At 49.4% G+C, this 12502-nt stretch overlaps 2 protein-coding genes across 2 annotated transcripts in view; one reads left to right on the plus strand and one right to left on the minus strand.

The window, feature by feature from the left end:
* RRP1B (ribosomal RNA processing 1B) overlaps positions 1 to 3901 on the minus strand; it is an 18685-nt gene extending 14784 nt beyond the window's left edge. Inside the window, exons 1-5 of the mRNA XM_007452501.1 lie at positions 3800 to 3901; positions 2150 to 2207; positions 828 to 913; positions 464 to 525; positions 2 to 129 (exon numbers count right to left, since the gene is read on the minus strand). Of these exons, the coding sequence (XP_007452563.1) occupies positions 2 to 129; positions 464 to 525; positions 828 to 913; positions 2150 to 2207; positions 3800 to 3901 (436 nt within the window). The remainder of the gene's footprint in view (position 1; positions 130 to 463; positions 526 to 827; positions 914 to 2149; positions 2208 to 3799) is intronic.
* Positions 3902 to 11918: 8017 nt separating this feature from the next.
* HSF2BP (heat shock transcription factor 2 binding protein) overlaps positions 11919 to 12502 on the plus strand; it is a gene marked incomplete at its 3' end in the record, with an annotated part of 47283 nt that continues 46699 nt past the window's right edge. Inside the window, exon 1 of the mRNA XM_007452514.1 lies at positions 11919 to 12176. Within this exon, the coding sequence (XP_007452576.1) occupies positions 12141 to 12176 (36 nt within the window). The remainder of the gene's footprint in view (positions 12177 to 12502) is intronic.

Below are 12502 nucleotides of genomic sequence, written 5' to 3' on the forward strand. Positions count from 1 at the left end.
TCTTTCCCTCCCACCTTGGACAGTTCATCCAGATAAATATCAATGAAGTGGAATTTCACTCCGTTTGGAGACTGACTCTCAGGATGTAGGATCTCCTTCATCAAGACGTCCAGGAAAAGCTTGATTCGGCTACAGGAAACAACACACATGGTTCTGTTAACCCCAGCTGCCAACATCCTCTCTTCCCCCAGAGAAATTGGCAACGCTCTCGTGCCCCCCTGCTTAACAAGCAACGTGAGGCGGAAAAAGTTTGACAACCACTGAAACAAGTATAAAATGCTGTCACGTGTGCTCAGATCTGCTGGATTTGAAGTTCTTCACGCATAAGGATGTTTTGCTCTTGGTACACAGAGTGGAAGGCGTGGATCAGGTGATTCAAACTTGTTAATTGAAAGACCTGAAACCACACTATTGCCTTAAAAGTTTTAAGGCCCCCAAACGCTAACCCATATAGTTTACCAACCTTTCTTCCCAGCCGTTTCGCTTCAGAACTTCAAAGGACTGCCTCAGGACCAGACGGATCAGCTATAGAGACAGACAACTTTCGTTACAAAGAAAGGCAAAGTGAGAAATATCCATCAGCTGAGCAGGATGACGGGTACAGCCTGCATCCCCAAAGTGAAAAAGTTTCTGCAATAATCATATTTAGCTTCTAGAACAGAAACGGTTAACTAAGGATGCCCAAACAAAACAGACGGCTCTGAGCGCATCTTCCAACGCTCTCCGCTGGTCGCCTTACCGTGCACTGCACCAACCAACCTTGGCACGGTCCGCCAGCTGCCGCCCGCCCCCAGCCCCGAGTAAAGGGGCTGTAGCCCCGCCCTCACCATGTGGTACTTGTCCAGACGCAGCCCGTCGATGTCTGGCCACTCCCGGTTCACGGTTTGCCAGAAGGTCTGGATGAACAGGTGCTCTGCAGTGAACAAGGGGCTCTGAATGCTTGGTTTACAGGGTACCATGTTACCACACAGCAAGAAAGTAACGAAGGGAGACAGACTAGGATTGTTTATTCACTCTTCTCAAGAATTCTTGGGCGGCTAGAAAATCTGGTCAGTAACTAAGTATGCTCAATAACTTCTTTTACATTTACATAAAAGCATATTTTAATAACAGGAAGGCTGGTAATATCTTAATGTTCAACTCCAACGCTGTCTGGAGAGTGTTTCATTATCCACTGCCAAGCCACGTTTCTGTTAAAAATCAAAAGATTTCCTGAGCCACAGCTACTGGCCCTTTTTCAAAGCCCATCTCTACCTAACAGTCAATCCAAAGCCATTAATTCTGATGAACACTTGGAGGATCCATGCAGAAACTCGGCTTTTTTTTTTTTTTCATGTTCAGTGTCAGCTGGGTGAGGTCTAACAAAACATTCTATTTTTCTCTTCTGAGCCATGAAATTAGCACTTTTTCACCCCAAAATAATTTGTTTTTTTTGCTTTACTTCTTTTTGCACAATTCTCTCTTGATATATGAAAAGCTACAGTATACTCCATGTGTAGAATTTTGGTCCTTACGAGGTCAGCTGAGACCCTGCTAAAAATCCAGAGAACCACTGAGGGTTAATAAGGCCAGTGGATGGCTGTGTTCTGAGGAGGGCTGAGCAAAAGAAGCGAATTCTGCTTTCTCTTCCTCTGTAACTTATCAAAGCCTGAATGTCTCAGAAATAATTAATTCCTCCCTTTGTTTATTCTTTTTGGCCAAGAGGGGTTACTTTACAGCTTGTTACCAGTGATGACTTTAAATGGCTCTAGTCTTAGGGAGGATAAGCCATCCTCTCCATCCAGAGGCTACTGCAAACACCAGCATATTCACACACAGCCTCTAAGAGTGCTAAAGTAACTCAGGATTTGGAAACTCTGGAGGACTGCTATTTCTTAAAATATTTTTTGGAAATTTCTGAGATGCCAAATGTGGTGTCCCACAGGACTCCTCCTTCGTCACCCTCTCAGTGTGTTTAACAGTTTCCCCATGGGATGGTTTGTCGCCTGACATTGACACACTAGCAGCCCAGGTTCATGTGAAGCTAGCCCATTGGAAAACGGAAAATGTGAAGGAAGGAGAAGAAACAATATTGACTAGATTTCTTAGGCAAGTTACCAAATCTGATGAACAAGGAAGTTTTGAAAGTCATGAAAATATCAGGACTTACGAGCCTCTGAGTTGTTAACAACATGGATGAGTTGGGATATAGTGTTCGCTAGCTCCTCCTGCAAAGGTGGGGTTGGGGAAAAACATCGGGGTTATTACGTGGTACCACTGAGATGACAGCATCATGGCCTGAGGGGAGGGGCGTCTCTAGCTCTTGTTCTCAATGTCACTTCCACTAAGAAGAGTGTATCTGGATATCTGGATTTCATCAAATGTGAAATTCCCAATTTCGACGGACTACTGTGCCAACTCAACATGCCTTTGAGAACTGTCTAAGCCGCACGCTTACACAAGTCATCTCCAGCTATGCGCTCAAATGACCGACAGAAGAAACACACTAGCTGTCAACAAGTCCTGGCTCTCAAAATACAACTTGAATTGAGATTCCATCCAAACTCCCAAATAATGGAAACACAGGTGCCAAAGAGGGGGAGTGGCCGGGAGGCAGACACCGGGACTGTCACTCCACGAGGCTCCGTGTGGAACCAGGAAGTCCTCTCGTTGGCTTGCTCAGAGACAGGCTGCAAAGGCAGGGCGGTAGGAAAGGTTAAGGGCATCCAACGCCACGTGAAGAGCCCATCCTGCTGAGCCACACAAGCTCGCTGGGGAGAATTTGGTGTCTCGGTCTATGAAGAAACCTGCCTGGAGGAGTGTCAACAAAATAACTGTTTATGAGTTACAGAAGGAAAGAACAATCCTTGTCGATACTACCTGGACTCAAGTCTTTCTTATGCATTTTAAATGAACTCCCAGACTTGCAAGTGATATTCCCTTTTATCTGTTTTCATCTGTTTTCTTCCTCCACTAAAGCTGTTGGTTACTGTTACTTTGAATGTAACTTAAAAATATTTTGCTCTGCTATCCTACTCAAAACATGTTCAGTGGAATAAAGGCAATAAATCCAAGTGAGTCATTACACAGCTTAGGGGAAGTGGCAAAGCTGCATGGTAAAAGCCAGCCGAGTAAAACCCACCCATGACGTGTCAGGGGGCTGCAAACAGCGTTTCCTAAGGCTGACCCCCTACTGCTACAAAGGCAGGCCTGCTTTTACACGGCAGAACAGAGCTCTTAAAGAGCCTAAACCATTTTCTTTGATAGTTTTGGTGGCGGGGCTCGGTGTGCTCGGCAGACAGGGGTCCAGGTGAGCACGCACACCAGTGACAAGTCTCCACTGCCTTTGCGGGTGAGGCCATCAGATCTGGGGCCGCTGCTCACTCTACAAAGACCCTGCCCCCAGCATGGGGGCCGCCCAGTCCCGGGCACCCACTTAGCTGTGGCAGAGGTGGGCCTGGAGCCGGGGTAGCTCACACGACCTTAGACTAGTGCCATGCTGTTTTTGACCACAAATAATAAAAGATATAACAGAAACTTTAAAATAAGTAATGTAAATAAAACCTACCGTGGAACCTATGAAACTGTGACAGAGAAATAATAAATCTAATTTATGTGTCTTCTTTGTTCTTTGAAGAGCTCATTAACCTCACTGCTTGCATCCCTTTCTATATGGACAAGAGGTCAGAAAGTGATCCCTTGAAGCAATGGTTTTCAGTTTGTCTCCGTACATTAGGGATGGATACAGCATAAAATGGGCAGGTCTCTTATCCACCTGTGCCCAAAATCCAGTCATATGACAAAGGGAACTGTAGGTTACCTGGAGAAGGGGTTCATCCTGCACCCACATGCAGTAGAAGAGCCCTTTCCATATTTTTAGAAGTTCTTCTTGGCTGAAACCTCCTAGAGGGTAAAACAGCATAAAAATCTTATTTTAGAGTCCAAACATTTCCTTTCTAAGTTTAGAACTGCCACGTAAGCCGTGAAAATAATACTGCATACGTTTTCATTCTTTCACTTGCAAATGTCTTTTTAAATCTGAAGCGTACATTTTCTTGCTGTTACAAAACAAACACACATAAAATAGGCAGTTTTATCAGCTGTGGGGCAGGGCGGTAGTGGTGGCGTGTTCTTATTATCTGAGGAAAGAAGCAAATGTCATCACGACGAAACATTAACTAATTCAGTGGTCATTTACGAGTTCCCCCAAGTGGCCCTCTGCCTAAAACTAGCACCTCACCCTGCACACCAATAGTTTCACTGGTTTTGCAAAGCAAAACAGCAAATCCTACAAAAGATGAGGGATTTGCTGAAGTCCTGTACAACTAGACCAAGGAAACTGGCAAAGCTTTGGGCTATTTTTGCAAAGATGACCCTTTTAAGGATCGTACGTCCGGCTGTACCTTGATCTCCCTCTCTCCTGGTTACAGTTTTCATTTACTGGGCAAGCGTAGTCTTGTTTGAAGTGGCATCACCCTGGTCAGCCTTGTTCTCACTCATTATTCAAGACCCTCGCCTCTGCCTGAACCGCCTATGACCAAGCCACACGTTGCACACAGACTTCTGTCTCCTGCGTGGACCCCAGGTGTCAGGGAACAATTGCTGAGTAACATAAGAACCCACAAAATCAGGTAAGTGTACACCCTTGCAGTTTCCAAGCCTATGGAGAACAAACAGAATCCTCAAGCCTTGATGCCTGTTACAAATGGTCATTATTAATATTTCACTAGAAGGTACTAGGAAGAATCTTTTGGAGCAGCAAAGGATAAACTAGGTGAATGTAAACAAGTATGTATCTGGAATCAATGTGATTTCAATCCTCCAAAGCATAATTAAGTTAAAAGTGACCAAGAGATCCCTTTCGATAGAATGAGGTTTATTTATTTTATTCAGAGTATGCTTTAGAGCTTTGTAGGTATTGATTTCCAAGTTACTAAAGACCTTTCTCATACCAACAATTTCATTATAGTGCATTTTGATTCTATGTGATGGGCTCTCACTTCACCAGAAACTACAGTAACATTGGTTTATTAAAATGCCTTTCCTTTAGGGGTCGGGCAAATGATGTGCCAACTGGTTTCCTCCCCATCTTGTAATAAATAAGCCACAGCTGACTGCACAGCTATAGTGTTAGTGATAAGTTCCACCAGCGCAGAGCCAACTGCAGTCACGGCCGTAGTAACTCTGTCATAGTCACCTGTGTTTACAACCAATTGTGTTAAGACTAATGAATTAGTGGATCTGGGCAAGGATCATCAATGGCTGCTAAAACATTAGGTGAAAAAATATCGAGGAGCGTTACAATGGATGAATCAGACCAACAACACCCAAGCCCATGAGATGTCCCATGTGATACAACAGGAAGGACACAGCACCACTTGTTAAGTATTCTCTCAAAAATGAAAAAGCTAATCTACACCACTTCAAATCTTAACTATTAATACCAGTTTGCAGGAAATACAGGGGTCAGAGGAACATGTCAAATGAGACCATGGGATGCAGCCAGCAAAACCCCAGATGTCGGAAACTCTGTAGGACAAATGACCCAGTTCCTCCAATGAATAAACTGCAAGGGAAAAAAAGGTGGATAAGCCTGCTGGAATTTAAGATCTTTGTAGACATATCAACCAAACGCAATGGGTGGGTCTTGTCTGGATTCTGATTTGTCATAAAGAATCTATGGAATGATGGGAAAAACTCAACAGACTGGATATTTCATATTAAGGAAAAATGTTCAGAAGGTGTGATAATGGTGCTGTGGTTAGGTAAGAAGGGTCCCTATCTTAGAGATACACACTGAGGTATCAGGAGATGAAATGAGATGCTGGGGATTTGCTTCCCAAGAATCTCGTGGGAAGGAGGAAGTGGGCCAATTAGACAACCCGGCCAGGTAATTAATAAATACTGAAGCAAAGTACTGATATTTGAAATTATGTACTTGAAATATTCCTTAATTAAAAGAAGAAAAAAAGAACTGCATGAGATTATCAAAATGTTATCACGGGCTGTTTTCTTTCTTCTTCTTACTGTTTAGAAAACTTACCATAATGAAACTGGAAAAGCATGACCACTGATGAAACAGGATTTAAATGACACCAGTTCCTGCATGAGGCATGGGACTGGGCATCCTTGTTTTTGCCAAGCAGCTACACGGTCTCCCCCTCCAGGGCTGCCCCCCTTCAAGGCAGGGCTGGGCAGGGCTCACCTACGTGGCGGGAAGCAGCCAGCTGGGCTTATGCCAGAGCAGCAGGGCAGGACTACGTGGCGGGAAGCAGCCAGCTGGGCTTATGCCAGAGGACCAGGAATCCCCTTGCCCACGGGGTTGGCGTGAGAATGGGTTGGTCATCCCACTGCTGGACAAGATCCTCTTGCTCAGGCCTTAGGAAAGACTCTTGATCTCTCCCGGGAGAATTGAAGAGAAGACACGGTTTGGACCCTGCCACACAGCTGGGAGCCTGTCTGAGAATGGAAGCATCAGCGGGCAGCAGAGTTGTCTGCAGAGAAGCTGGGCTCTGGTGCCATCAGTGGAGCTCCTGCATAAAGCTGTGCTTTGTTTTTTTTCCCCTGAAAACTAGTGTGGCTTGGATATTCTGTCAAGTTCCAACTGAAAAAGAGCCCTAACCAATAAGAACATTTATGGCAAAAAAGTCATATACTATATCAGACTACACAGTTGAAAGTGGCTTATTCACTGCTACCCAAACCCAGTCCCCCCCCTCCCCCCCGAGGGATCACTGCCTGGTGGCATCTTTCCTGTGTGTGTTTACACAACACTCATGTGTGATACAGAAACGCACAGGTGTGTGTGCTCAAGCTCAGAAGCCTTTTCACTTAAAAAGAGCACAGTGTGTACTCATCTCCAGATGGCTTCTCTAAGGGCAGCAGCATGTCAAACCACCTCTAAGTGATCATGTGAGGCATTCAAGCATCTCTGGATAACCCACACCTGTACCAGGCAAAGGTGTGCTAGGATGCACTACAGAGGCCTTTGTGAGGGAAAACAGCAAATTTCGGCAAAGTAACAGGTGAGAGCAGATCCTGGACAGCGGGCAGGAAAGGGGCTTGGACGTGAAAGCGTATTCTGACTTTCGTCCTTTGTGGAGCAACGGAGTACAGCGGGAACGAAGCACTGGGCAGGCCCTGGTCCGCTCCCTGCTGGCTGTCCCTCCTAGAAAGGCCTTGAGCCTCCTGTTCGTCACCTGTGACACGTGTCAGGTTCATGCTTAGGGTTGAAACTAAGTGTACAAATGAGAAGCACGTTGTAAGAGCAAAGCACTACGCGGTGGGCGGGTATCACTGTGATTGTCCCGTGTTCTATACCCATAGCCTAGTAGAGCGCGTCTCCCTTAAAAAAACACCTGTTTCCAACATTTTATATATATATATATATATAATATATATATATATTATATATATATATATATAAATCCCTCATTTTCACCCAGGAATTTAATTGGTAAAAACAAGGTACCAATCTTTGAAGCATGTAAAGCAGAACAGAGAAATGTTCATCGTCTAATTTCCTTCAAGACCCTGAAGATGAAGGAAGACATACCTGAAGCTGTTTTGTCCCACAGCTGCTCTTGGATTTGCCTTTTTTTTCTTGGGGGTTGAGTTTCTTAAACTTAATACAATTAAGTTTCTAACAATAATATAGGTTTAGTTGCTTCAGAATGAATGAGGTGAACACGAAAGTGAGACGTGGATACAGCAAGTCCAGCAGCTCCTCTCATCACGCATCAGCCCAGGAGGCAGCTTAGCCCGTAACACGTGACCCCACACCTGTGTGGAAACAGCCATAGCTCCCCGTTTCTCTAACTACTGAGTTGAGAGACCCCCAACCCTGCCAGTATGAAGAAACACTTGTTTCCCCCATTACTGCCATTGGCTCCAAGACACCATCAACTATAAGATGTACTGTTATCTTATGTGCTGCCAAGAGAAAGCAGGAACGCAAACGAAACTGTCACAAGGTGGATTTTAAAATTTATCCCAATTTTGGATGTTAAATGCTTAAAGCTGAAGAGTGGATAAAAGAGGCAGAGATGCTTGTCTGTTCTGTTCACTGCTGCACTCCCAGTGCCAAGAGTAGTGCACGAAATAATAATAGCACAGAGGAGGCGCTCCGCATGTTTGCTGAATATATGAACGAATAAACAGGGACGAAATGAGCCCTTGTGAATAAAACCATGGTTATTCTACAACTGTGAGTGATCAACAGGAACACTTAAAGTAGCAGAGCAACACTGAGTTGCTTTAAGTTCTACAAAGATTTTCAATTTGTTTTTGAAATTACAAAGCTCTCTATGTTGCTAACAGACAGCAGGAGTAAAATTTCAGACTGCCTTTGCTATGCCGAAGACGACACAGAAAACTTGGGTCTGTCAGTGAGATTCACTGTCAGGCCAAGTTATTTCTAAACTTGTGTTTCTATTCTGACAAGCACAGCTGTGGCAGATAGTTTTACTTTGCAGCATCATCACTGTCTAGACATTCACTTTGCAGTTACTTTTTGGAAGGCCCACTACATTCCCTGCAGGGTGGCCATGGTGGTGAAAAGGAGTACAGGACAAGTAACTCAGGTGGGATGGCGCTAACCACACCGGACCCTGGGCACTGGTACACACCCCCGGCCTCATCCCCCAGCCTCACCTTGGCACTTCGGACCCTGAGCCTGTTCACCAAAGGGGTTTGAGCACCAGGCTCTGTCTGGCTGCCTCAGCCCGATGTACTGCATCTGGTCCCTCTTCTGTTCCTGTATACAGGAAGGCCCTTGTATGTCTGGATGTGCGCCCACTTCCGGCTAGGAAAACAGACGGAAGCTTACAGTGTTTTGGGGGGAGAATGGCACATCTACTGATAATACGAAACAGTGCAGCTAAGTGCCACAACAGAGACATACTGGATATCTCCAAATCCTAGAGGAGCAGGGTGAGGTGATAGGTAAGGAATTTAGGGGCAAGCGATGCTGAACTGAATGCTGGGAGTGGATCAAGGCTGGGAACCTTTTCTGAGTGAACAGGAGAAGGGAAGGTAGAGGTGATAAATGGTGTACTGTACACCAGGAATCAGGGTGGAGCAGTCACATAGGGGCTGAGGTGGGGAGAAAGAGAGGACAGATCATGGTCCGCAGACCTGGAATTCCAGGAAGGTGGTGATGTGATCCAGCTGTTTTAGGAAGATGAGCCCAGGCTGGTTTGTGGAGCCTGGGCTCAAGGGGGGCCCAAATGGAGTTGTTAGATCAGTCAGGAAGTAAGCAAGTGCATAAGTCTAGATGAGATGGAGGGGCCTTCAGTCAGGGCAGAGTAATTCAGGAGAGGAAACAGGGAAGACCAAAGGACAGTGGATGCAGGGTGTAGGGAGAGGATGAGGAAGGGTAGTCCAGGCCATGCACGTGTCCAGCTAGAGTCTGAGTGGAGGATGGAAACTGGCATCCAAAATAAAAGAGCACGAGAGACTTCCCCGGCGGTCCAGTGGTTAAGACTCTGCCTTCCAATGCAGGGGGTGTGGGTTTGATCCCTGGTCAGGGAACTAAGATTCCGCATGCCGCGCAGTGCGGCCAAACGTTAAAAAGACCACGGGCAACAGAGAAGCACCAAAAGAGAAGGTTTTGGAGGGAAGAAAATGAGTCACTTTTGGGCATTCTGAGTTTGAGGACGTGCAGGTGGAGACGTCAGGTGAGTAGGGCCTATCTGAGCTGAAAACAGCAGAGGTCTGGGATAGAAAGTTAAGGTTAGGAACCTCTAGCATACATGGGATAAGAATAACTTAAATCTGTCGGGGAGACCCCTAACAGGATCGAAGCCAGAAAGCTTGGCTTCACTCCTCTCTCTAGCAGACTTCCCAGGAAACTGTATTTTCTTTTTCCTGGGTAGTTTGTGATTTCTTGTCAAAATAAAACAAACTAAGGATGTCAGTACAGGGATAAATGATATCAATTCTTTCAAATAGACTCAAAGTATTAATACTAGCAATAAACAAATCAGTCTTTATCTTAGTGCAATAAAAACCTCCACTGCGTACTGTAGTTCATTCCTTCAAAGGTTTACAGATGAGGTAACAAAATCCGTCAGTGGCACCCCACTGAAGTTAAAATCCAAACCACAAAAGCCCCGTGTGACCTGGCCACTGCCTACTTTTTCAACTTCATCTGTTAACACCCTCACCCTCTCTTGCTGACCTTCCAGCTCTTCCCTCTCGCCTCCTCTCAGACCTGTTGAACGCCACCCCGAGAGCCCTGTGGAACAGCCTGTATAGAGGAGCTCTCTCTTTCCTTGGTTTTCGTTTTCTTTACCTCACTTATACGAGCTCTGTTTCAGTTATCTATTCCTCCCTGGATTTCCCGGGACAATTTCCTCGAGGGTAGGGTTTCTATCTTCTCTCCTGTAACCCCAGCACCTAAAGGTGTTGGTCAAGTGAGGACGTAACTCAATGAAGAGCGCCCCAGAAGCAAGCAGGAGAGTCCACTGATCCAACGTGCAGGCATGGGATCGGACAGAACGGGTCTAATTCTCAGCTTCCCCACTCGCTGTGACTTTCGGCAGACCACCTAACCCTGTCGGCCGCAGTCCCTCAACCGTAGAACCGGACGAGACCCAGCAGGAAGCGGACACAGAAGCACACGCAGGAGTGCGAATCGGTGCCGCACGCTCCCCCAGCTCCGCCGGCGGCTCCCCCGGCCCGGCCCCCTTCCCCGCACGCCCCGGCCCACCCGGGGCTCCCCAGCCCCCGCCGCCATGTGCGCGGCGCACCGCCGGGCGCCCACCTGTCTCCCTCTGCGTCTTCACGCTGATATACTGGCGCAGCTTTTTCACCGCCCGATCCCGGATGCCCTTCTCGTGGGATGCCAGCCGCTGAGCGAACTGGATCTCGGCCGGCTGCATGGCGGGGGCCATCGCACCCGCTGAAGCATCCCCGGCCGTAGCCCACCGCCGCCGAGCGCCAGCCGCCGTGCTGCCCGGGCCGCGACTGCGCAGAAGGCGGCGGGGCGGGCGGCGGCGCGCGGGTTGATGGCATCACAAAGACGCCGGACGCCGCTCGCAGCGCGTTCTGAGAGCAAGCGCGGCTGCCTGGGCAGGGGGCGGGCCCCCGCAGCTCAGGTTCGCGTCGCGCCTGCCCGGTTCCGCAGTCTCTCGGTCGCTAAAGTTCAGGGCCGTTGACTGCGAGGTTAGCCGGCGTTGGGTGTTGGCCAGGAAGAGACGGATGGCCACTGTTACGTCATCTAGCATTTTTGCGCCCACTCCACGAAGTCCCCATCCGATCGGGAGCTGTTCCCCGGGATACGCGGCACCGAGTCTTTAATCGCATTGGACTCCTCGGGCCGCCTGGGCGGTGTGGAGGCGGGGGAGAGAGGCCGCCCTTGGGGATTTTGGTGGGATGTTGCGAGCAGCTCTCTCTCCGGCCGCCCTAGCGGCGGCCGGGCTTCACCTCTCCCACCGGCGACCGCCAGTGCCCGTGTCCCTGCCGCGAGGATTGGGAGCGTGAGCTTGTGGGTCCGCCCGCGGGCCTGGAGGGCACGCACGCCGGGGACTCGGCGGTGTCGGCTCGCGGCCGGCTTCAGACAGAGGAAGTCCTAGTTGTGCGGGAACCGGCACCTTTGAACGCACAGCCTGCACCTTGTTTTGCGAACTCTGTGGGCGTGTAGGAGCAGGGCAATGGACTGGGTGATGTCTCCCAGTTCATGGTGGTCGTCTCAGTTACTTAGCAGCCGGCTGCACGAAGGCCCCCTACCGGGGCAGACCTCCCGAGCAGCCTGTGGTCGGAAAGCCTCGGCCTTTGCTCATGGAGCTTGGGCTGAGCGCGGGTGCCAGGCCAACGGCCGCTGGTTCCCCTTGAACGCATCGCCCCTTGGTCTGACATTCCCCCCCCCCCCAGAGGCCTGATTCGATTTATTTCACAGGACACTTACACGTGGGTCTCACTGTCCTTTTACTTTGCGATTAACAAGTTTACAATCCCCGCTAAGCCAGGAGAGCCAACACGGGATCTTGCCGACTAAGCACCCGGGTTTCTCGCCGAGAAGGCTGCCCAAACTCTGCGAGGCCTGAGCCTCGCGGCTCTGCGCGCCCGACTCTCGGCGTGGACGCGTTCCCGCGCTTTCTGGCGTGAGGGTCAGAGGGCGCGCCGCCGCGCAGGCGCACTGAGCCGAGGCTGCGGCGGCCATGGGGGAGGCGGGCGGCGCTGAGGAGACCTGCCGGGTCAGTGTGGGCGCCGGGCCGCCTGCCGTCCGCGGGCCCGGGCTGTGGCGCCCTCCGCTCCCCCACGCTGAGCCGCACCGCAGCCCGCCTGGGCCTTGCCCAGTGTGCCCGGGAGGGCTCTGGGCGTCGTCTGCGGACAGCATGGCCTGGGCCGGGGATGGGGGGCGGCGACCCCAGCCCCGGAAAGCGCGCGTGTGGGTCTGGGAGGCTGAGCGGTGGGCGGTGGGCGTGCTCCTGTGCCTCCTGTGTCCCCGCCCGCGAGGCCCTGTCGCCGGGTCGGGCTTGTTCGGCCTCACGGTTGCCCGGCTGTCACAGCCGCCGCCTGT

The sequence above is a fragment of the Lipotes vexillifer genome, unplaced genomic scaffold, assembly GCF_000442215.2.
Source record: "Lipotes vexillifer unplaced genomic scaffold, Lipotes_vexillifer_v1.1 scaffold545, whole genome shotgun sequence".
NCBI classification, from domain to species: domain Eukaryota; kingdom Metazoa; phylum Chordata; class Mammalia; order Artiodactyla; family Lipotidae; genus Lipotes; species Lipotes vexillifer.